Raw genomic sequence first — 24,613 nt, 5'->3', positions numbered from 1 at the left:
GAGGGAAAGCGAGAAATCGCACCCCTGGGGGATGGCCATGCTGTAATCTCTTCTCTTCCATTTGCCCCTCAGGATTTTGGGAATGTATGCCATATGTTTTTCAAGCCTGGAATGTTTTTCAAGCCGCTGGGTCCAAGACTCAAACCGTGCAGTAGGTCACGTGGGCTCCAGCTGCCTTAACCTCCATTCCACCTGCTGGCCCTGTATCTGTTTAAACCCAATAATACTTAATAGAGTATATCACCAGCAACATCTAAGAGAATCTCTAAAAAAAAATTTTGTTTTAACCCAAGCAGTTCTCTAGATGAACACACTGCTTTTATGGAATTCTCTGGGATTGTCTGAAAAGTGGAGAAGATGGGAAGTGGCAGGAAAATGATACTTCAGTTTGCTGAAACACAATGAGATTAAAATAAACTGACAGACAAAATGACTTGAGTGGAAACATTAAGTTTCTGATTATTTGATATGTGCTGACTATATCAGCTTAGTTGAAAGAAACTCTCCCCATCACTTCAGCAAGGTATTATATTGTATAATTCAGCTACATTAAAACATACCACCTTCACCAATCCTGTACGTAATGATGCCACCATCATCATAGACTGCATCTATAATTCGGAAATCGCAGAGCCATTTTTCTTAAACTATTTATGGTTATCAAATAAATTTTAACAAGAAAACAGTTCTTACAAATATCATTATTAATCCTTGGTGAGTAACTCATGCAAGGATGATTAAGACTGTATCCCATCGCTAAAGGTGCGAAAAGATAATCCAATGAGAGAAAGAAACTTGAAGAAAGTCACTAGTAAAGAGATCTAGAATAAGAACCCACGTCCAGTATTATATCAGTATTTATTTAGTTAGTTGACTAACATGTTAACTCCGCTGGAAGTATCTTTTCACCAGAGTATATAAAAGCCTAGTATGTATTTTTAAATTAGTAAGTTTCCAAAGATATATATGAAAGACAACATTCTTCAACTGGCTTGCCCTAATTATTCTAAGAATCTATTCCCTACTGAAATATTCAACAAGAATTGTTTTAATCTTTATGTATATAAGAAATTTTATATAATATACATATAGGGATTTTTAAACGTTCATGGGAAATGGAATTAATGTATGTGTTTATTTTAGCAAAAAAAAAAATCTTGAAATCCGTGCAAAGTTTTTTCATACCATGCAATTTTCCATAACCTTTTCTGTTGTTGTCTCTAGCAGGGCACATGTACCTGACAGAGACAGAGACAGAAAGAGGTAAAATGAGAAAGTACCTCTCAGGAAGATGGCCACACCTCAATTCCTTCTCCTCCACTTCTCTCTTGATTTTGGGCATGTGTACAAATGTGTTTTTCAAGTTGCCAGGTCTGGGGCTCTAACCACACAGCCAGCCATATGGGATCAAACCACTTTAACCTCTATGCCATCTGCGGGCCCACCATAAACTTTTTGAAGTCTCTTCATTCTCTCACTCCCTCTCTCTCTCAGATTTAGTGTATGTGTGTGTATGTTCATTACAGCATTATTTGTGATTATGAAGACAATGGAGAAAATCTAAATGACCTACTAGGAAAACAGTTAAATAAATTATGGTACATTTACCCTTCAACATATTCTGCAATTACTCAGAATAAAGGAAATTTATGAGTGTAGACATGGCAAAATTTCATGCTTTACTATTGTTGGAAACGAAGGAGTATGGTACAGGATCAAAGGCAAAAAAAAGGATAACTTAGTATGTTTCCTTTACTAAATGTCTACATTTAAAAGAAAATTAAAAATGAGCTCAAAGGACAATATACTCAATATGCCTACTCAGTATACTCACACGGCAATACTCACATGGTATTAATCGTCTTCCCAAACCTACATAAACGGATCACTGTCTGTCTATACATGCTTTCCAAAGGTCAAAAGACTCCTGCAAGTCTTTAGAGCAGAGGCTGCTCATTATTTCATAAACTAGAAACTACAGATTTACGGTAGGGTGGAGGTTATAGGAAAACAGACAATATTCCCCTATGCCATTTGCAATCTATTACGACTCTACTTTTCCTTCTTTGGGACTTATGCTATTCTGTTCTACCACCTCCTATCTCTCCTTATGGTTATCACTGATTCATCCAAGAATCGTTTAATAAACTCCTACCACATGCAATGCAAAGTGCCTGCTAGATATTGGTGCAACAACAGTTAAGGAAACAGTTAAGAGACCGTCCTCTCCAGGAGTTTGCAGTCCGGTAGGAGAGACTGCTGGGCAAAGTGCACTTACAGTAGGTGCTGTGTGCTATGACAAGCTGAGTACAGAGTGTTCTGAGAAAACACAGGCAGTGTCTAACACACAGAACAAATTCAGCGAGTGTTTGATGAATAAATGCTCATTAACACATGTGAATATAACAGCTTGTCACGTTTTATGAAATAAGGGATATAATTATCAATGAAAACAAGAATTACATGATTTAATCTTGGCAAGAAAAAAAAAAGCCTTTAGGTATGCACAGAGGGTAACAGTGTAGTAGCATATGGTTAGACGAAAGTTATTAAAGAAGAATTCAAATACAGTACAAAGAAAACAAACTCCTTATAATTAGTCTTACCTGACTGTGTCATAGATAGTGACTCATCGGACCAACTGTAACAGTGCTGATGAGACTTGATAGGCAGATGACCCTGTCCTCCTGTCCTATGGCTTCCTTTGCTAGAGTCCTGCTTTGACACAGATGGGCAGCTTCTGGGAGGTGACTGCTCAAACAGAAAAACAAATGGAAACTATTCTGTGATACAGTTGTAAAACTGTCATTGAATTTTGAGATATCAGCCAATCAGAGTTAATAGTGACAAAGAGTTCTAAATAATTCTATGACATAAAAACTAAAAAAAAAAGGCTTAGAAATTACATAAAGGATAAAACTTCAATTTTTTTTTAAAACACAGAAGAAAAAGTTATAAAAGATCATGCTTATAAAAATGTTTATAATAATTTCAGAGTAGCTATTGTGTCACTTCTTCATTTAATTTAAAATATTTTAAATATGTACTACTTTGATAGTACATAGCAAAGGGTTTAGGGAGGGAGGAAGAAAATAGAGCCTAAGAAAACTGCCCAGAAAAGAATATTACAAAAGGCAAAATTTCCACCTTGACATGTAGAGGAAGTGAGGATGTCTGAACTGATCCTTAGCTACCAGCACTTCCTATTCCGGTGAGTTGCCTAGCCTGTTACTCTTGAGTGGATTTGAACAGTATCTATTTTATAGGATTGCTGTGAAGATTAAGTCAGATAACCCACAGTACACAGTCAGCCACACTAACTGGCACTTGGTGAAAAAGCATTCAATAATTTTAGCTTTTATTATAAAAACCACCTAAGACACACTAGTTTTGATTTCCTTGATATATTTTATTATGAGGAAAAAAATGAATTTAGTACTCAATCACTTTGTAGCTATCCTGAACTTTAATAAAGATGCCAGGTAGAATCTAATCAATTTATAGGAAACTAATAAACTAGTAAGATTGTATCAAAATACACAGTTTGGTATTTAGAAGGTAAGAATTATGCTACAAGTAAATTCTCTGCACAACAAGCCTATTATAACAAATAAGAAATCACTAACGTGATTATTAGAAGCCTTTGTAATCTAAAACACTGTCTTCAGATATGTGCACAAGGACATCAAATATTTTCAACATAGCGTAAGCTCTCAATTGAGCAAAAAATGATTTTTCTTCCAATCTTTCTGGTAACACATCTGATTGACTTTTTAAATTTTTATTTACTTAATTACATTTGTTATTATTACTTTTTAATTTGATCAGAGAGAGAGAGAAAGGTAAAGTAAGAAAGCAAGCCACCAGGTCCGGGATTCAAACCGTGGTGTGCCATGTGGGAATTCGGCACCCTTAACCACCACGCCACCTGCCGGCCCTGATTGACTTTTTAATAGGGAAAATGCAGCTAAGTCTTCATATCCACAATATAAATGAGGATTCTAACAAAAAATATTCCACTCTAAATTTAGGTAGATGTCTTTTTAAATACAAAGAAGCTATAACTTAGCTTATAAAGTGATGTATAGTGATTGAATGAATGTATACAAGAAATTAAAATAAAACACAGTTTTAACCAATTGCAGGCAGATAAGAGGCATTAGTTATAGAGTACTATAGAGTGTCTATAGTTCATATCAATTTAATCTATACTTCAAAATAGCTGGAAAAGAGGATGTTGGATGTTCATAGCATAAAGGAATGATAAATGTTTAGGATGATATGCTGCCCTGATGTGATCATTACACATCATGTTCATATATTGAAAAATCATGCTATACTCCATTAATATGCACAACTATTATATGTCAATTAAAAAACTAATAAAATTGAAAAAAAGCTATAACAATATCTATGTTCACTAAATATTTAATAATGTTTTGCTAATTCCTTGATATATTTTACAAAATCAAGTTAAAAAAAGTGAAGTTTCCATCTTGAGTTTTTACCAGCTATTGGTAATTTGTTTTCCATGAAGTATAGAATTAAGGACAATATAGAAAATCCTATGACTTTTTCAGGCCTGCCTTAAAAAGATGAAACATTACTCTTATTCTGGTTATGAGTTACAAAGCAGTTATTAACTATATTATAGTAACGGTACTCTGATATGGCTTACGGTCTTATTGTTTCTGCTGCATGACAAAATAAAGATTTCAGAAAGAATCTATTTTATTTTCACAAATCTCAAATCTCGTTATTAAAGACTTTAGAAGTTCCCATCTCATTATTAGTAGACTTGATAGTACATAATTCCATAATTTCCGCTAAGGCTGTATGTAATTCATTGAATCGTACATTTATAGAAGTCAATGAAAAGCCTTACTTACATTCATAAGTTTACATTCTGCATGTTACAAGTAAGGGTGACAGTCAATGCTGTTATTAATAGCAATAGTATAGTTGTTAATAATACGCCTTAAGGATTTTTTTTTTAATCTCCTGAAGAAACTTTAAGAAACAAATATACATTAACTTACATGTTTCCCCGGAGAGGTAGAAGATTCTAGTTCCTGTGAGCAAACCATTTCTTCAGTTAGTACACTGTGATCTAGACTACCTGGCTGCTCCTGCACTAGAGACTCGGAAGGTCCATAGTCAACAGCCGGGCTGCCTAGTTCCTCTGGAATAGAGCTTTCACTGTTTAGGTGAGAGAAGGATGGTATTGGAGACTCCTCTTCACTTATTATTTCTAGATAGAGCAGGTAAAGACAAGAAAAAAAAAAAAACACGATCTTGGTCAATAGGAAAATTAAACTGTTAGGATTTATATTTGCTTCTAGCATAGTTATCACTAGCTGCATTTAGATAAAATTTCTTTATCAAGTCACCTCCTATTTACTATAAGTTCTGTTAGTCTAAGAATTCTGGCTGATGCCAACTGAGAGAAGATACCAACATATATAATCAGCAGTGATGATCTATGTTTGTGACGATGCAGAGCCAAGTATGACTCTCAGACATTCCTTTAAGAGTGGAAATTCCAACTACTGGGTTGTCGGAAAAGTCATGACAAATTTTTCTTTTTTTTTCTAGGCAAAAAAGCGTCACGACTTTTCCAAAAACCCAGTACTTTGGAAAACAATTTGGTATTACTTGGAAAAACCAAAAACACACTCCATGATCTAGCAATTCCATTCCGAGGTATACATCGTAGAGAAATCCTGCCTACATGCAGCAAGAAACATGTATCTGTTCATTGGCAGAATTAACAGTCAAAAACAGGAAGAAACCTAAATATTGACTGATAGTAAAATGAACAAATGATAGTATATTTAGATCATTAAATGCCATATAGCAACTAACACTGAATGAACTAGAGATCGTGCATCAACGGAGATATACTATGCATTTTATTTAGCAGTGTCGGAATTTGTAGCACTATTTTATCTTTGGAATTTCCTGTTTATTTTGGCCTTTGTTCTTTACTAAGAAAACAGATTATGTTTGACACTAAACAGAAAAGTTCTGACATTAATACTTGCATAATTTTAAAGATGTACAAAGTTCTTTCTTTGTAGGTATAATGCTACAAAAGAACTGGGTTATAATACCAAGCACTGGGTAAAAACTGCTAACATTTGATGTGTCTGAAATTTAAAATAGTTACTTAAAGACTGTAAGTAATAACCTTCTGGATTTGAAATCTGTAAAATTTCTTTGGGCCAGCCCCATGGCTTGATGGTTGTGGGAGTCACAAATTACACAGCAACCAAGCAGTCTGAATCCTAGCCCCAGTGGCTTAAAGACACACTGGGCACATGTGTGTGCATGCCCAAAATCCCAACAGGAGGGAGAAATGGAGAAAGGGTTCCAGCTGTGATCATGCTCCATTGAGAGGTGCTTCCTCTCTCTCCCCCTTTGGCAAGCGCATGTACCCTCCAGCAAATATTAATAACCCTCCAACAAATTTTTTTTAATTTAACATAAATTCTGTGGTGGTTAATTTTGAGTGTCAGCATTACTGTATTGAAGGATGCCTAGAGGCTGGTGCCTGGGTGTGTAAGTGAGAGAGTACTGCCAGACAAGACTGGCCTGTGAGTCAATGAGCAGAAATATCTATCTTCAATGCGAGTGGGCACCTCACCAGACAAGACTGGCATGTGAATTAGTGGGCTGAGAAGACCCACTTTCAATGAGGGCAAGCATCATCCAATTGGCTGAAGCAGTAGGACAAACAGAGGAAGTAGTGGATTGGTTTTCCCCCTCCCTCCCCTCTTCCTCTCTGTCCCCTTCCTTCCAGAGCATGCTTGTGTTCTGCTCCTACACATCTGCCTGCTCCTTAACTCAGCCTTTGCCTGCACTTGCTCCTGCCACCTCTTGACTCCCACACCCCTCCAGCCAGCCAGACTCCAAGTTCTTTAGCCTTTGGACCCTGGACTCATACCAGGGGCTGCCTGTGGACCCCCTTCAGCCTTGGACTGGAACTGTACAGCTTCCTTGCTTCAGAGTCTCCAGAGAAAATTCTTCAGGCCTCAGACTGGAGCTACACCACTGGGCTTCCCTGCTTCAGTCTCTTTTTTTTCCAGCTTTTGGGCAGCCCATTATGAGATTACCCTGCTTTGTGATTCTGTGAAGTAATTCCTACAAAAAAAACTCTTCTTTTATAAATATATATTATCTTGCTGGTTTGTCTCTCTGGAGAATTCTGACCAATACTAATATCTAGACCCTAAATAATGTTTTACTATTACTATTATTATTAAAGAGAGATTTTTTGCTATAGGGTACATGTGGTCGCCAGAAGACAGGGAGACAGAAAGTGAGAAATCACCCCCCGAGGGGGATGGCAACGCCGCAATCCCTTCTCCCCCATGTGCCTCTTGGGATCTTGGGCATGCACACACACGTGACCAGTGTCAGTTTTAAGTTGCCAGGTCTGGGACTCAAATTGCGGTTGGCTACATGGGAATCCAGCAATGTAACCATTATGCCATATGCTGGTCCCATGTTTTACTATTATTAATAAACAAAGCTGACATGACAAGCCAAAATTCTTGCATTAACTAGTAACTCTCTATTTCCCTCTCCCTTGGCAGCTCCCATTCTACTTCCTTCTCTATAAACTGTACCACTCTAGGTACCTCATATAAGTGGACTAATACAGCATTTCCTCTTTTGAGACTAGCTTATTTCACGTAGCATGAGCTCTTCAAGTTTCATCCATATTAGAGCACATGTGAGAAATTCCTTCCTTTTTTGGGCCGGCAGGTAATAGGGTGAAGTGCGCTAGGATCCCACATGGTTGAAGGTGGTTCAAGTGCCAGACGTGGAGGTTTGCTTTCTCAATTTCTCTCACTCTGTCCTTCTCTGGACAAATTAAAATAAATAAAGTTAAATAAAATAATTATTAAAAAAAACTCTTTCCTTTTTCTGGGTGAATAATACTCCATTATATGTATTTACCACATTTTATTTATCCATTCATTTATCAGTGGGGTTGCTTTCACCTTTTGCCTACTGTAAACAATGATGCTATAAACATGGGTGTACAAATATCCGTTTGAGATAATGCTTTTAATTCTTTAGATTATACAACCAGAAATGGAACTGCTGGATCACAAATTATTTCTAATTTCTTAGAGGACTGATATATTGTTTCCATAGAAGCAGCACCTATTTTACATTTCCACTAACAATGCACAAGTGTTCCGATTTCTCTGCATCCTCACCAACACTTTTTATCTTGTTTTTGTCTGTTCGTTTGTTTTAATAATAGCTGTCCTAAATGTATCCCTGACTTTTGAAATTAGAGTTACATGCCAAGAGAAGGCTGGTACTATTGGGACACTTTTAGACAATATTGGCCAATTTTCAGCACTGTAAAAAAACTAACAAAAAAACACATCCTCATGGCAAAAGAGCAAGGCCTTGTCTGAAAGAGTGAAGTGTGGCAGTACACAGTTGCAGCCTAAGCTACTCGGAAGGCCAAGACAGGAGGATGACAGCAGAGCAAGAACCCTCTCTTTCTAAAAAGTGTTTAAAAAGAATTATTTATTTAATTTTACTACTATTATTATTTTTAAAATTTGCTATAGGGTATGCACACTCACCAGACAGTGAGTGAGAGAGGGAGTGAGAAACCAAGCCAGTAGGTCTGGGACTCAAATCGTAGTCAGCCATGTGGGGGTCCAGCACCTTAACCACCTCGTTACCCGCTGGCCCCCAGAATTAACATCTAACTCTAACTGTATGGAACAACATTTCTTTTATTTTGGTCTTCTTTAATGTCCTTCAATAAAATTCTACAATTTTGTCCTTAAAGATCTTATACACTATTTGTTAGAATTATCCCTGTATACTTTGCATTTCTGTTTCTATTATGTTTTTACTTTTATGTGTGTGTGTGTGTTTGTTTTTTTAGGTTTTTGTCATAGAAATATGCACTTGCCAGAGACAGAAAAAGGGAAAGTGAGAAATCACCCTCAAGGGGGATGGCTGCAACACAATCCCTTCTCTTCCACTCTCCTCTTGGGATTTTGGCCATGAACACATAGGCGCCAGCAAGATTTTCAAGTTGCTGGGCCTGGGGCTCAAACCAGCCAGTCATGCAGGAGAAGTCCAGTGCCTTAATCACCATGCCACCCATTGGCCCTATTTATTTATATTTTATTTATTTATTTATTTAGACAGAGATTTTTGCAATAAGGTGTGTGCACACACGGAACAGAGAGAAATAGAGTGACAGAAAGTAAAGGAGGATGGCCATGCCACAATCCCTGCTCCTCCATTCTCTCTGGATTTTGGGCATGCATACGTGCCAGGCTGGAGTTTTAAGCCGCCAGTCCAGGACTCGAACTGCAGTTGACCATGTGGCAGACCAGTGATGTAACCATTACACCATCTGCTGTCCCAATTTATATACATTTTTAACATCAGATTTTTCTAAACAATCTTTGCTGATCAATGTTTAGGAATTTTACACAAGGCTATATAGAAGAGGTAAAATAAACAGCTTTACACTATATCCAAATTTAAAATAAAACTTTTCTATATTTTATTGTTATGTTTGATACCTGTATGGCTTCGAATTTTTTGTTTTTGTTAATATGTACTTTTAAAATCAAGTATATTCTCTTCTGTAAATAAACTTAGAAGTTTATTTATTTTTAAAACGTATTTCTTCCATGAGAGAGGGAGACAAGAAAAGAATGGAAGGGAGGAAGAGAGACAGGCACAAACAGGCCATCCCACAGGGCCTTCTGGCCGTGATCCTGCTCCCAGCCTCAGCTGGTCTAAACCACAAGCGTGGTGTACACAGGAAAACTTCGGGACATGAACACAGTACCTTCCCATGTTGCTACAGCATTGTGAAGCACTGTGTCACCACTGTGCCACCACAGCTGGCCTCTCTGTCTACTCTGATCTGAACTTTATTTTATCACAAACCCTTTTTAAATTTTATCACATCCCCTGATATGATCATGTAATTTTCTCCTTTAATCTGATTAGAGTAATTCACTACATTATCAGTCCCTCCCCCCACCCCAAACAGGGCACAGGAGATTGACAGATAGAGATAGACAAAGGAAAAGTGTGAAATTACCCCTGGAGGGGATGGCCACACTGTAATCCCTTCTCCTTCTTTCTCCTTGGGATTTGGGGCATGCATGCACATGCTCCTGTAATGATTTTCAAGCTAAGCTGCCAGGTCCAAGACTCAAACTGTGGTTGGCAGTGTGGGAATCTAACACTTTCCCCATCACACTGCCTGCTGGCCCTGTTATCAATTTTTAAATGTTGGCTGAACCCCACCTGGCTATGAAGTACTAGATTTGCATGAATGGTTGGACATATTTTATTTAGGATAGGTAAGTTTGGCCTTTTTGGGCCAATCCTGCCGTGTGGTGGTTAAGGGAGGCAGATCTCACATGGCCAACTGTATGGTTTGAATTCCAGCTCCAGAGGCCTGAAAAACACATTTGGTGCCATGTGTATTCATCATGCCTAAAATTTCAACAGGATAAAGAAATGGAGAAGGGACTGCAGCGTGGCCATGCCCCACTGAGGGGTGCCTTCTACTCCCCTCCCCATCTCTCTGGCAAGTGCAGGTGTCCTCCGACAAAATAAAATTAAATTAGATAAAAAAAAAATAAGATTGGCCTTTTCCATGTTGGTGCTATCTTTTTTAGAGATTTAAGACCGTGTTAGATACTAGCTTCATAAAATGAGCTGAGAAATAACTCTCTTTTTCAATCCTATGGAAAAATTAAGAATGATAAGACTAGGTTTTTTTTCCTTTTGAATGTCTAATATACTACTCAAGCTAGAGAAGATTTTTATAAAAAGATGTTTAAATATTATGGTACAATGTATTTAATGGTCAAAAAAGTAGGGAAGTTCTCTTTTTTACTGAGTAAGCATGGGTAAGATTTTTATTTTGGAAAAATTTATCTATTTCTTGCTAGTATTTAAGTTTGTATTGGTATAAAGTTATTCATGATTTTTTAAAGAATTATTTATTTAACTTTGCTTATCATCATTATTATTTTTTAATTTGCTACAAGACACATGTACTCACGAGAGAGAGAGAGAGAGAGAGAAACACCAAATCCAGGACTCAAACTGTGGTTGGCCATGTGGGAGTCCAGTGCCTTAATCACCATGCCCCATTCACGATATTTTCTTATCTTTCTAATATTTGCAGTATTTGTAGTTATATCATCTTCTTCTCCCTCAATCATGTGCATTTTTAACAGCAACGAAATAAATGGTTCGTGATGTAAAGCTTTGGTTTGTAGCCTGAAGAGTTGGTACTTACTACCTTTCTGTTCTGTTCTCTGGTCCTCCAGTTCTTTCTTAGGAGTTTTGGGCTTTATTAATTCTTTGTCCCAGGCAGCCAAAGCTTGTTTTTCCATTTGTCGAATTTCTGCCTCTTCTGCATCTAAACGTCGCTTCCACTCTAGGAGCTCCTCTGCGTGTTGCCGCCGCTGCATCAGCTTTTGTTCTCGTTTTGTCAGAAACCTAAGGTCACACCATGGGCAATAATCAGAAACAAACCTACACGTAGAATCAGCTTGAGAAGCCTATCACTTACTACCTCATCAATCGGCTGCACAAAAGCAGCTACTCCTCTCTCTGGAAAAAGTCTGAGATAATACCTTTGTCAACTTATTCAGAATATGAGAGAATTTATGTTTCACTTACAATGATCTGTAAGATTAGCAAGGGAAAAATAGTGGTAAATGCAGAAAATAATCTTCAGACTATCTGGACAAACATGATTCATAACGTTAATACTTATTTTATATATCGGTTTTCCACAGGTCATTCTTTTTAGTAACAGAAGATGTAAGGAATTATTCTATAGGCTCAGACCAGAAAACACACAAAACCCAAAATAACAAAGACCAAAACAACAACAAAAAACAAACCCCCAAATCTCAAAATGATCAAGCAAACGAAAAACAGGTTCATGCCCCTTTTTGTCTTTTAATTTTCAAATGTTGACTTTGCTTCAGGTCTAGTGAATTTGGCTCCCATTATCTAAGAAATTCAATGTCTGGTGATCATCTTTTTTTCATGAAGGGAATTCTGCTCAGTAGGGTGACTTATCCATACAAACATAACTATTTATTTGCTTGAGTAAATATATCAAATGCCTCAAATCTCTCACATTAGCCTAGCCTCTGAGCTTAATAGCCAATCATATCTTAGGCCCAAAGGGTTACGAGAAAGTACTGAGTTTTGAAAAACCATTTAATTAGTCTGGAGCCTAATAATAAGCGCTCTTCAGTGTAGACGCCACAGCTAAATAAAAGTGGGCTGCTTACGTTACTGGTGTTAGATCTACAGTGGTAGCTAGCCAACAAAAATGTATCCACTCATCCAACAGACACTTAATGAAAAGTACAAGAAGAACGTCACTCCACTTCTTGAAAAATCATCTCAAATTAATGTGGAAACAAAAGGTATGGGACAATTGACCAGAGGCCTCCAGGCTGTTTAAAGGAAAAAAAAAAAAAAAGAGAGAGAGAGAAAAAGCAAACAAAACAAATAAAAAAAGAACAGAGCATGCTCTATCAAAGAGTGCACTGAAAAAGGTGCAGTTACCTGACCAACTGGTTGTAGATATACAGCTGGAATTTGGGATGAAGGTTGGGAAAACAGACACTGAGAGAGGCCCAGTGATGAGACGTAAAGACAGAGAAGAAGTAGTGAACAGGAGAGCAGTGTCTACAAAATAAGGAGGAAGATTTCAAAATCAAGAGATCAAGTGGCAGAAAGAATGAGAAAGGGAAAGCAGAGAGCTGAGAGAACTTTTCATCTGCTTCCTGAATAACATTATAGGCTACTCAGTTAGAGCAAGTGTTACACTCTGTGACATAAAAAATATATTTTCACAGATCTTACCAGTGGTTTCTCAATACACATGGCCTTCCTCTCAATGTTGCTTAACCATCGCTTTTATTTTCAGTTAAATTTACTTGTTTGTGAGTAAAGGAATGAGTACAGGGTGGGGCTAAAGAAATTTTCAAATAAGCTTTAGCATAGAGTATAACAATTATGACCAGAAATCTTGTATATCACAAACTACACACATGTAATCCCAAGCACGAATATTTTAAGTTTGAAATTAAATTTTAAAAAAAATCACTAGATCTGCCTTATTTAACTGTGCCATTTCAATCTAGGTTGAAAATAACATAATTTACTAAATCAAGTTATAGAAATAAACCTTGTTCACCTCTACAACATACTGCTTATACTGTGCACCTCTAGAACTTACCGCTAATGAGACAGACCTACTGGAGTATCTTGCTTTATAGTTAAAAAAGGCCCACTTACATAGTAATATTCAAATACAATATCCAGTCTATAAAATATCCAAATGCATAATTAAGAATAAAGTGAGCAAGTCTCAATAAATATTGTCACTTAAAAAAATGCTATGGAGAGCTCAAACATGGTTCTGGGTAAGGAGAAAATCCCTTATGTTAAAGTTATAAAATAGAAAGAACAAAACTAAGTTTTCTTTTCTAGTAGTAAGCAGACCATTTTATATTTATATTATATATGCATTTATACAAAGATAAATAAGTCTTGTAATAGTTTGGAAAGGTTAATTCTCTTTGACAGAGCATGCTCCTGTTCACATGCACACAACAATAACTTATGGGTCAAGGCAACATTTATTGCCTTGGAAGGGCAAGGAATAATATCAGTATGTCATAGAAGTGAGAAAATCTAGGTGTAAATCCAGCCACTCATTGGGATTTTCAAAGTATTAATATATATAAAATATTGCCTACATGTATCTTTAAATAACAGACTACTTCAATGTTTCTCCACATTTAACTCAATATTTTATCTCTTCTTTATTTACTTAAACACACACACACATACACTCATATCTGGATTGCCTTGATTTTCTGCACTGAAGTTCAAGGTAAAACCTTTTTCCAAATTTCAGTAAGCACTGCAATCTTCCTTGCCATTCTTTATGAAGATACAATAAACTTATTTTGATGCCAATTATCAAAATATTATTAAAAAACAAATGTACTTGGCAAAAGGTTAAAATCTACTTCTAGCATTCAAATATCACCCACCCTCTTAACTGTGTAACTGCTAAATGCATGCATGACCTAGTACAAAAAGTAAAATAGCATTGGAACATGTGAAATAAAACATAATATATACAATTAGAATTTTTTGTCTAGCCCAATATAGAGAAAAGTAATTTTCTCTATTAGAACAGGAACCAACATTTATTTTTCATTTGTAAAGATCAAGCATATTCAAAAGGCCTAGTTTAGAAATGAACAATAATAGAAATGGCTAATAGAAAATGAAATAGTCTAAGAGATTATGTAAGTTTAACTTTATCTTAAAGTTACAACTTCTTTCCAGAAACATCCATTCCTTATTTAATATAAATGTACTATAGAAAGAGTACCCTTGAAAAGCTGAGTAAAGCTGAGATAAAAGAGCACTACTCCCCACTAGAGCTAACAATCCTTCAAGATCCTGCACACACAAGAAACAAACTGTGTGACTGATGGAGAAATAAATGTGTACACTAAAAACAATGTTACTGACATCCTTACGGCTGATGGTAAGGTACCCCCCCCCAAGGCCTCTGACATAACAGAAGCCTGCACCAGTATATATTTAATCTACTATGGAAATCAGGTGTTTCTGTAATATTTGCATTTAAGAAAATCCCAAATAATTAACTTGCATTTAAAGTCACACTTTCACCCTTTAAACTCAGGCTGTGCAGCTATTCAACTCCAGTAATCAGCCATCTAGCACCTCCCCCGGTTCAACAAATGTAATACTATTTAGAAAGATCAGTTCATACTGAAGATAACTTTAAGTCACCACTGTCTTATTTTTGAAAATTACAAGGCTAAGAGCAGATACATTAACTTATAAATCAGTTTCACTTTAGCTGGCTAAAGCCCAAAAACTGGAGTTTTAATTCCAGCTCTGCCATTGTGTGTATGATCTCAAGCAAGTCACAAAATCTCTGTGGGCCTCAATTTCTTCATGCAAAACAAAGACAATATGACTTCCTTAAGAACTTTTCTAGTTCTAACACTTTGATTCTTTCACCATGCAAGTACTTTTTTTTTATACTTCAACATACTCAAGTAACACAAATAAGAATGTTCCCCCTAAACTAATGTAATTGTGGATTGTGTTCTAACAGATTATAAAATCATACCATAATTTGAAGGAAAAAACCATAATCTAAATAAAAATGAAATTTCAAAATTTCAAATCCTTTAATTCTGGAAGATATTAAAACAAACAAACAAAAACTTAATGTCTTAAATCATTTTGAAACCTCATCTGGATCTAAAACCCTTTAATTCTTTATTATTGCAAGTTAAAAATGGAACACAGTGCATTTTAAAAAGTGAATACTTTGGGACCAGCAGTTGGCATAATGGCTATGTTGCTGGACTCCCATGTAGTCGACTGCAGTTTGAGTCCTAGACTCGGTAGTTTAAACTCATGCCGGGTACATGTGCTTTTTTTTTTTGAGAGATTTTCGCTGTAGGGGCACGTGCGCTCGCCAGACAGACAGAGAGAGACATAGAGACAGAAAGTGAGAAATCACCCCCCAGGGGGGATGGTCACGCCGCAATCCCTTCTCCTCTGTTCTCCTCTCAGGATCTTGGGCACGCACGCACACGCGCCCGGCGTGAGTTTTAAGCCACTGGGTCCGGGACTCGAACCGCGGTCGACTACGTGGGAGCCCAGCGACATAGACATTACGCTAACTGCTGGTTCCCACGGGTACATGTGCTTTTGTGCTCAAGATCCCAAGAGGAGAATGGAGAAGAAGAGGTTGTAGTGAAGCCATCCCTGGGGGGGGGGTGATTTCTTGCTTTCTGTCTCTCTGTCTCTCTCTGTCTTTCTGGCGAGTGCATGTGCCCTATAGCAAAAACTTCTCCAGAATTTAAAAAAAGGTTAATTGTAGGGGCCAGCAGGTGTGGTAGTTAAGGTGCTGGACTCCCACATGGTCAATTGTGGTTCAAGTCCCAGAACTGGTAGCTTGCTTTCTCTCTTCTTCTTTCTCTCTCTGGTCAAATTAAAAAATAAATAATAATAACAAATTAAATTAAACAAATAAATACATCTTTTTCTTTCTTTCCTTTTTTTTTTTTAAAGAAGGACTAATTCTTTTATGCCCTTATGTATAGTTAACAATATTCAGACAGGAGGATAAATGAAAATATAGATAGTACTGGCCTAAAAAAAAAATGTAGTTTAGTTTTATTTTTCTATAGCAAAACCTATTCAATTACTTTAAAATGTCTAGTAATTTGTACATATGTAAATAAACAAAATAATACAGTATATTATTCCTTATCTAGGAAGTACAAAAAATAAAAACACTGTATCAGCCTATTAGGATGTATTCAGCTACTAAACTTAGACTAGAAACTCTTCTGAGAAAATCAAAATCCTCCTCTTGAAACTCTTAAATCTTTTTGCTTTTTGCTACAGGGCAAAAAGTATGCTCAATAGAGAAACACAGAGTAAATGAAGAGAGAAAGAAAGTAAGAAGTCAATCTCCTGGGGGATTGCGGCGTGACCAATTCCTTCTCCTCTTGGGATTTTAGGCTTGCATGCACACATACTCGGCGTGATTTTCAGGCTGCTGGGTTCAGCAACTGTGGGGTCAGACATGTGGAATCCAATGCCTTAACTTCCACATCACCTGCTGATAAAAATCTTTCACTTTTTTTTGGGGGGGGGAGCGGTTTATGCTATAGGGCATGTGCGCTTACCAGAAAGACAGAGACAGAGAGACAGACAGCGAGAAATCACCCCCGAGGGGGTATTGCCACGCTGCAATCCCTTCTCCTTCATTCTCCTCTCGGGATCTTGGGCACGCACACACATGCACCTGGCATGAGTTTAAGCTACATGAGTCGGGCCCGGGATTTGAACTGCGGTTGACTACATGGGTGTCCAGCAACATAGCCATTATGCCAACTGCTGGTTCCAACTTTAACTTTTTAAACTCAGTAGATTAATGGTGAAGATTTCAATATTGATCAGACAATACCATAAATACTTTTAGACAGAGCAAAAGTCATAAAATATGTATCTGCTTAACTTTCTGATTAATTATTTAAACCCAAATAAGTTAATTTTGCTCCTTTAATGGATTTCTAAACAAAGCGGAAAATGTAAAAGGAATATTTAAGATGCATCGTAACTATAAACTTTGCTCTTCCATGCTACCTTGATCTGCGATTAATGATCAACCAACCAAGAAAATTGTTTTTTCTCTTTTTGCTTCTTCTTATGCTAGAAAATATTTACTAACTAAAAAAACATATTTAACTCAAAACACTGATCCATCAAAATCTCCTTGATCATACTCCTGCCTGTAAAAGTTTATTTATTTTCTGAACTTCTTTAACAGTTGATCTATACACACTTTTCTAAATGAATCTGCCATTCCTTTTTTCCATCTAGACTACAAGTTTTATGAGAACAGGGTTTATGTTTGTTGATCTTCATATCCCTCAGATCCTAACATATTCACATATTACTCAATAAATTACTAAGGAAATAAGTGTAAACTAAATAAATAATAATTAATATAGAAGAATAAGCTATAATGAACAAATAAAAAAAGGTACTGTATCCTTTTTAAAAAAAGACTTAATTTTATTATTATTATTTTTAAAATTTGCTATGAGGGATGTGTGCTTTCCAGAGCGACAGAGACAGAGCGAGAAAGCCATTTGCCAGGTCTGGAACTCAAACCACAGTTGGCCAAGTGGGAGTCCAGCACATTAACTACCACGCCACCTGCTGGCTCCCATTGTATCCTATTTTAAGTAATACAACACTTACAGATGACATAACACCATCTTTAAGTGTTTCATTTGCTCAGTAAACAATTTTCCTGAAATGCAATTGGCAAAATAACAGTAAGAGTCACTTACATGGTGTTTTTCCACCCATGTTTCATGAGTATAGGCAATCCCAACATATAGTAAGTAATACTTCTCAGAACAATAAACAAAACTAAGACTTTGTTTACTAGTAAAACCAAAGGACTGAGAGCTACAAAGCCTGTGGCTTATTTCTACTTCATGTCTTTTCCACACACGTCTTTCCAGTACACTGAGAAATGAAAGTTATTTATAAATGTCAGCTCAGAGAGAGCCCAGCAGTCTAGGTTAAGAGAAGCTGGATCCCACACGGCTGACTGCGGTTTGAATCTCAGCCCCAGATCTGAAAAATATGCCAAGTATACGTACATGTGTGCCCCAAATCCTGACAGGACAGAGAGAGGGAGAAGGGACTGTGGTGCGACTGTACTCCATTAGGGGGCGCTTTTTCCCCTTTCCTCTCTCTGTCTCTGATGAGTGTGTATGCTCCCTTGGCAACTAATCAATAGAATAGGACTGACTGCTTTTGCACATCTATAGAACAATTAATAGTGCCTGGTCACAAAGCAACAAAAGTTCAGATGATTTTGCTTTCAGATGTCCACTATAGCAAATGACAGAGTCAATTCTTCACTTATGAAGGTGACATAGTAACATCACTGAAGAGCTCATTGTAAAGCTTTCATAATATAAATGGTATTCAAAAGCCTTTCTCACATTATCAATTTCTTCCAGGAATTAAAAAAAAAAAAAACACATAATATGTATTCCTAGTAACAGGAATATATAGTACTACACCACTATTTAGGAGAATACTTTGGGTCATTTTTTAATTCAGCACCAGCATCTAAATATTTCTTTGCCAGTTCTGCCTTTACCCCAGTCCTACCACAAACACAAATTCATTGCTTCAATCTATGAAGAGTACCTGAGGGGTCAGCAGAAAAAAATGGTTAAGGCGCTGGATTCCCACATGGCCAAATGTAGTTTGAGTCCCAGACCCAGCGGCCTGAAACTTAGGCTGGGCATGTGTGCATGAGTGCCCAAAATCCCAAGAGGAGAATGGAGGAGAAGGGACTAGGCATGTCCATTCCCTCTTTAGGTGCTTTCTCGCCTCCCCCGTCTTTCTCTCTCCATGGAGCACATGTGCCTTGTAGCAAAATCCAAAAATAAATTTGTATCTATTTTTTAAGACTTAGTTTCATAATCAATACAGGTATTTCTAAGTTAAAAAATGGCTTTCTTGTCTCTTGCAATAAAGAGCCAATGTGTAACTGCACCAATAGGAAATAGTGATTTCACTTACAGTTACTTGACTGTTCCAAAACTATTCAATCATAGGCTGGTGACTCATGTAAATACTGTGCATTATTAAATTTTATGATGTGTAGTACACTGCCAAAGGGTATCAAGACACAATTTAAATTTGGTCTGTGGTTCAAAATGCTAACTTAAAATGGCAGTCAACAAAACTTTCTAAAGGATCTCTTTTATACACTTAATTAGTTCAAGGAAGCTAGATGGGGTAGATATTACAGAAGCAAGAATACAATCCTCAAGCAGCTAATTTACAACCTACAATTAAATGTACATCCAAAAGAGTAAAGTCTCACATAAATATCATTAGATATGGTCAAAGCTGATGTTGGCCCACTCTACAGGTCACAACTGACCTCCCTCTAAGCAGAAGCAGCTTTCTTTAAAAGAATCTTCAAAAAATAATTGTTAGAAATGTTTAAGAAGTATGTTAAACTGCCAAAGCACTCGATATCCCAGGAGAGTTTCAGCCTTCCTGGTCTCAGGTGAACAACTCATACCTAATAGCAAGGCTCAAACTTCACTTTTCTAAGTAAATAAGCCTGAGAGCTGGCAGATGAGATGTCAGGATGTGCCATGGCTTGGTAGAAATGTCCTTTCTTATACAAAAGAAAGGAGGAAAAAGAAAATAACAAAACACAGTCATGAGTACATGTGTAAGTACTACTTGTTTTTTCTTAACCTATTTGTATTAAAATGAGGAAAATTGTTTTATAAATAAGACCTATAGTTAACTGACTCCAAGACTGATCGAATAATTCTGCTAAGATGCTACTGAAGTCATAAGTATTTTCTTTTCTTAATCTAGTCTAGTGAAGTATATTAAAAATATTATTGGTTACTACTATTTCTAATGGGACCAGACAGGGGATATTTATAGAAATGAATTACTTCTCATCCATGCGGCTTCTCATTTTCTTCAGTTTCTGCATGATGCTGCTAGTCTCACTGCTGGAGATTGAAATGGGAGAAGGACTGCGGGTCTCCAAGTCCGTGGGGCCAGGACTAGTTGCCTTATCATCCTTTGTATCCTCATCACTATGAGAGTCCTGCAAAACAAAAGGATTAGAATTTTTTCAGACTTTGATAGGATCTTTTGAAGGGATATTAAGTACTGTAAATTCAAAATTAAGTTTATCTCAAACAATTCATTAATAACAGTAGCAATCAAGATACTGGTTAAGGTACAAAAATATACCACATGTTTAAAAATGGTTAAAATGCTAAATGTCATCATTTTCATTTAAAAATTTTTACTGTCATTTGAAAAATATTTATTTGTTTACTTTTATTTGTTATTATTATTTTTTAATTTTGATGGGAGAGAGAGAGAAAGTGTGAGAGCAAGCTGCCAGGTCCAAGACTCGAATCATGGTCGGCCGTGTGGGAGTCCAGCACCTTAATCACCATGCTATAAGCCAGCCCCTTTACTGTCACTTTTTAAGTAGAACCACTCAAAAGGATATAAAGTAGACACTTTATATAACCTTATAAAATATGTATCTACAGACACAAAGAATGAATACAAAGCATAAAACTTATTTTAATCATTTGAGGAATGATTTTCATTGTTTAAATATTCCTTCTGGAAAACAATATTTTCACAACTTTAAAAAGTTTATAATGGGGCCAGCCCCGTAGCTCAATGGTTAAGCAAGCTAAATCCCACATAGCCAACCACAGTTGGAGCTTGGCCCCAGCAGCTTGAAAACCATACCAATCGTGCATACGTTCACGCCCAGAATCCTGCCAGAAGGTAGAAATGGAGGAGAAGGTATTGCAGTATGACTACGCTCCACTGGGCAATACTTCTTCCTTCTCCCTACCCCAACAAGGGCCCACACGCCCTGGCAATTAAAAACAATGTTTATAATTAAGATATTTAGGAAACATTGGTTTAATTAGTATGTTATTTCTGATGAACAAAAGTAGAACTTTAATTGCTTAGCATGTCTTCCCTACAAATAGTAATTTATTCTCATAATTTTTCAGAAAGACAGGCGAGGACAGTCATGACTGTTGTTGGTTTGTGAAAAGTATAAACAAAACAGAGCCCTTCTTCCTCCCTCTCCTCTTCCCCAATAATTCAGTCCTAAAGTCATTAGATGAAGCAGAACAAGGCAGGTTTCCATGCGGGGAATGAAGGGAGACGGGGGCCAAGAGTGGGATGTCAGAACCCAAATGGGACCATGAGCGAAGAGGAGCCCGTCTGGGAGTTAGAGCCCAGTCAGGGCAATCAGGACGTCCACATGGAAGAGGTTCAACACATGAATGCACATCTTGGGCAGTTCAAAGAAGGACGGGGTGAGTTCATCATGCCACTCAGAACGGCACTAACTTTAGAATTTCTAAATTGTTTATTTCTGGAATTTTTCACAAATCGGTAATAATGGGTTGTCAGAAAGGTCAAGATGCATTTCCGCATAGAAAAAATACATCATGACCTTTTCAATGACCCAATGTTTTTGAACTGTAGTTGACCACAGGTTAACTGTAACCTCTGGAAGTGAAATCATGGCTAAGGGCATATTAATGTGGTTTAAAAATCAAAACAGAGGAGCCAGTTGGTGGCACGGAGGTTAAGGCAGCTGGATCCCATATGGCTGACTGTGCAGTTTGAGTCCTGGATCAGGCAGCCTGAAAAATATGCCATGCATGTGTGCGTGTGTACATGTCCAAAATCTCAAGAGGAGAATGGAGGAGAAGGGACTGCAACATGGCCATCCCCTAGGGGGGTGATTTCTCACTTTCTTCTTTCTCTTAAGCAAACCATATGCCTCACAGAAAACTTAAAAATAAATAATTAAAGCAGTGAATATTAGGACATTTTTTTTTGAGAGGTTTTTGCTTTAGGAAATGTGTGCTTGCTGGAAAGACAGAGATAGAGAAAGCAACACATCACTCTCCCTGGGGTGTGCCCACACTGCAACCCCTTCTTCTCCATTCCCCTCTTGGGATCTTGCGCATGCACACACATGTGCCCAGCTTGCGTTTAAGTCACCAGGTCTGGGACTTGAACCACAGTTGACTACACGGGAGTCCAGCAATATAGCCATCACACCAACTACTGGTCCCAATATTAGGAATTTTTAAAATTATGATGCTATGCAATCTGGATTTTCCAAAACTAAACTGATACTTTACACTACCCCAAAATAGGTTCAAATTTGGTTTTTGTCTGAGTATCTCCTCTGAGTTTTGTATCACTATATTGAAATAAGTTAGCTGAAATAAGAATCTTACAAAAAACAAAATGGCTTCTGTTAGTTTTGAGGAATATATTTGGATTGATAAGCAAGAACAAAGTTCTCTGTGCCAATTTAATTTGTAAGTGAAAAGCATTTTAAACTAAAATAAGAACGGCATGCCCTTTTCTTCTTTGTTTCTTTTTTTTTTTTTTTAATTTCCCAGAGTGTGTGTACAGTTGCCAGACACAGAGGTAGGGCGGAGTGAGAAAGCACCCTTGCATGGAGCGTGGCCACACTACAATCCCTTCTCCATTTCTCCCTCCTTTCACGACTCTGGGCATGCACAGAGATGCATCCAGTACTTTTTCAAGACGCTGGGTCTGGTACTTGAACCACATTGTTGGCCATTTAAGATCCAGCTATCTTAACTACCAGACCAAGGGCTGGCTCTCCTGTACCCTTTTCAAATTTGAATATTTCATGAAAAAATTTAAAAAATAAAAACTCTATCATACATAGAAGGCACACATGCAGCACTTCGTCCTGCTCACTCTTGCATCATCCTTCCTGAATAAACACACTCATGCCATTAGAACAAGAACACAAGGCAGGGTTAGGTATTACAGGCAACTCGAGACAGAAAGAAAACTAGTAATAACTGCAGATCACTCACCATTTTATTCTCCCCTGCAGACTTCAACTTCTCCTGTAGTTTCATGGTGGTCAGTCGGATCCTTTCTATCTCCTCCTGCTGTTTAAGAATCAGTTGTCTTTCCTTCCGAGCTGCTTTATTGGCTTCCTGAAGACGTTTTATTTCTGCCTAAGGTTTAAAGAGTTAGGAGAGGGATTGAGATTTGGGGGAGACAAGTGCAAAGTAAAATTTGAAAAAGAAAACCCAATCCGCACATATATTAAAATAAATATGTATCTCAAGATAAAAAAAAAAAAAAAAAAAAAACCAAAAAGTTTTCAAAAAAAAAAAAACACCAGAAAGTTTTCAAGTAGCAAGGAAGGGAAAAAAATATATATAACCGCATTACTCTAAAACAATTTAACATGATTCCTTACTTTAAATAACTGTAATTAAAACAAAATGATAATTTAAAACTTAACATACTTCTTATATTTACATTTTTATGTAATGCTACTTGGTCTTTATTTACCCTTGTTTAATAGTTATATATCAGGTAAACCATTATTCTGCTGGTAAACTCTAGGTCCTGATGGTTTTCACTACGCAAAATAATGCTTTAATATTTATTATTGTTTCATGCCACAAAGTCTTTAGGAGCAATTCCTAAAAGTAGAATAAACAAATCAAAGATGATGAATCATTTTATAGCCCTAGAAGAGTTTTAAAAACTGCCCTTAAAAAGGATTGTTGTCACAATGCCATCAGAAGCATATGAGACTATTTCTCTCCACACAGGATATTATTATGTTTTAAATTGTTAATTAAGTGGGCAAAAGATGATACACTTTACCATAACAATTATTAAAACCAAAGGGATAATCCTTTTTTTCCCCGTAACTTCATTTAAATCTGTTTTCTTGTCAATGGACATATCAAAAATTAGTTACTTGGGACCAGCAGATGGCATAATGGTTATGACGTTGGATTCCCACATAATTGACTGTGGTTTGAGTCCTGAACTGGGTGACTTAAAACTCATGCTGGGCATATGTGTGTGCGTGCCCAATATCCAGAGAGGAGAAGGGATTACAGTATGGCTATCCCCCCTGGAGGGTGATTTCTCATTTTCTGTCTCCTGTCTCTCCATGAAGCACATGCACTCGATAGCAAAAATCTCCCTCAAAAAAGAAAATTACTGAGCTCTCCTTCCAGCCCAACTTCTAGTGAAGTGAGAATCCACGTGCATCTGAGATGGGCCCAGCTCTGCCCCTTTAACTGGAAAACTCAAGCCTCTGCCCCCAAAGCTCTCCTTCCAGCCCAAGTCCCTGCAAAGCAAGGTAGGCTGATCTCTGTCTTCTTTCTGTCTCTGTCTCTCTCACTTTCTCTAGAAATTTTTCTTTATATATATATTTTTTTGTTAAATATATATATATATATTCTATAACTACTCTTTCTTGTCTCTGACCTCTCCTTTCTCTTGCTAATTTCAGAATCCTAGTGCATCTGAGGTGGGCCCAGCTCTGCCCCTTTCCCACAGCCAAGAG

The 24,613-nt window shown here is 37.1% G+C and overlaps 1 protein-coding gene across 2 annotated transcripts in view; it reads right to left on the bottom strand.

Annotated features, from left to right (window-relative positions):
* Positions 1–24,613, bottom strand: part of CEP350 (centrosomal protein 350) — a gene marked incomplete in the record, with an annotated part of 138,030 nt that overhangs the window by 26,599 nt on the left and 86,818 nt on the right. For both annotated transcript variants that reach the window (XM_027767921.1, XM_027767922.1), the window contains 5 exon segments: positions 2,607–2,751; positions 5,040–5,251; positions 11,321–11,523; positions 20,139–20,296; positions 23,109–23,255. In XM_027767921.1, the coding sequence (XP_027623722.1) occupies positions 2,607–2,751; positions 5,040–5,251; positions 11,321–11,523; positions 20,139–20,296; positions 23,109–23,255 (865 nt within the window).

Source organism: Tupaia chinensis, unplaced genomic scaffold (genome assembly GCF_000334495.1).
Source record: "Tupaia chinensis unplaced genomic scaffold, TupChi_1.0 Scaffold000074_1, whole genome shotgun sequence".
NCBI lineage: Eukaryota > Metazoa > Chordata > Mammalia > Scandentia > Tupaiidae > Tupaia > Tupaia belangeri.
This window is presented reverse-complemented; position numbering and strand designations above follow the sequence as displayed.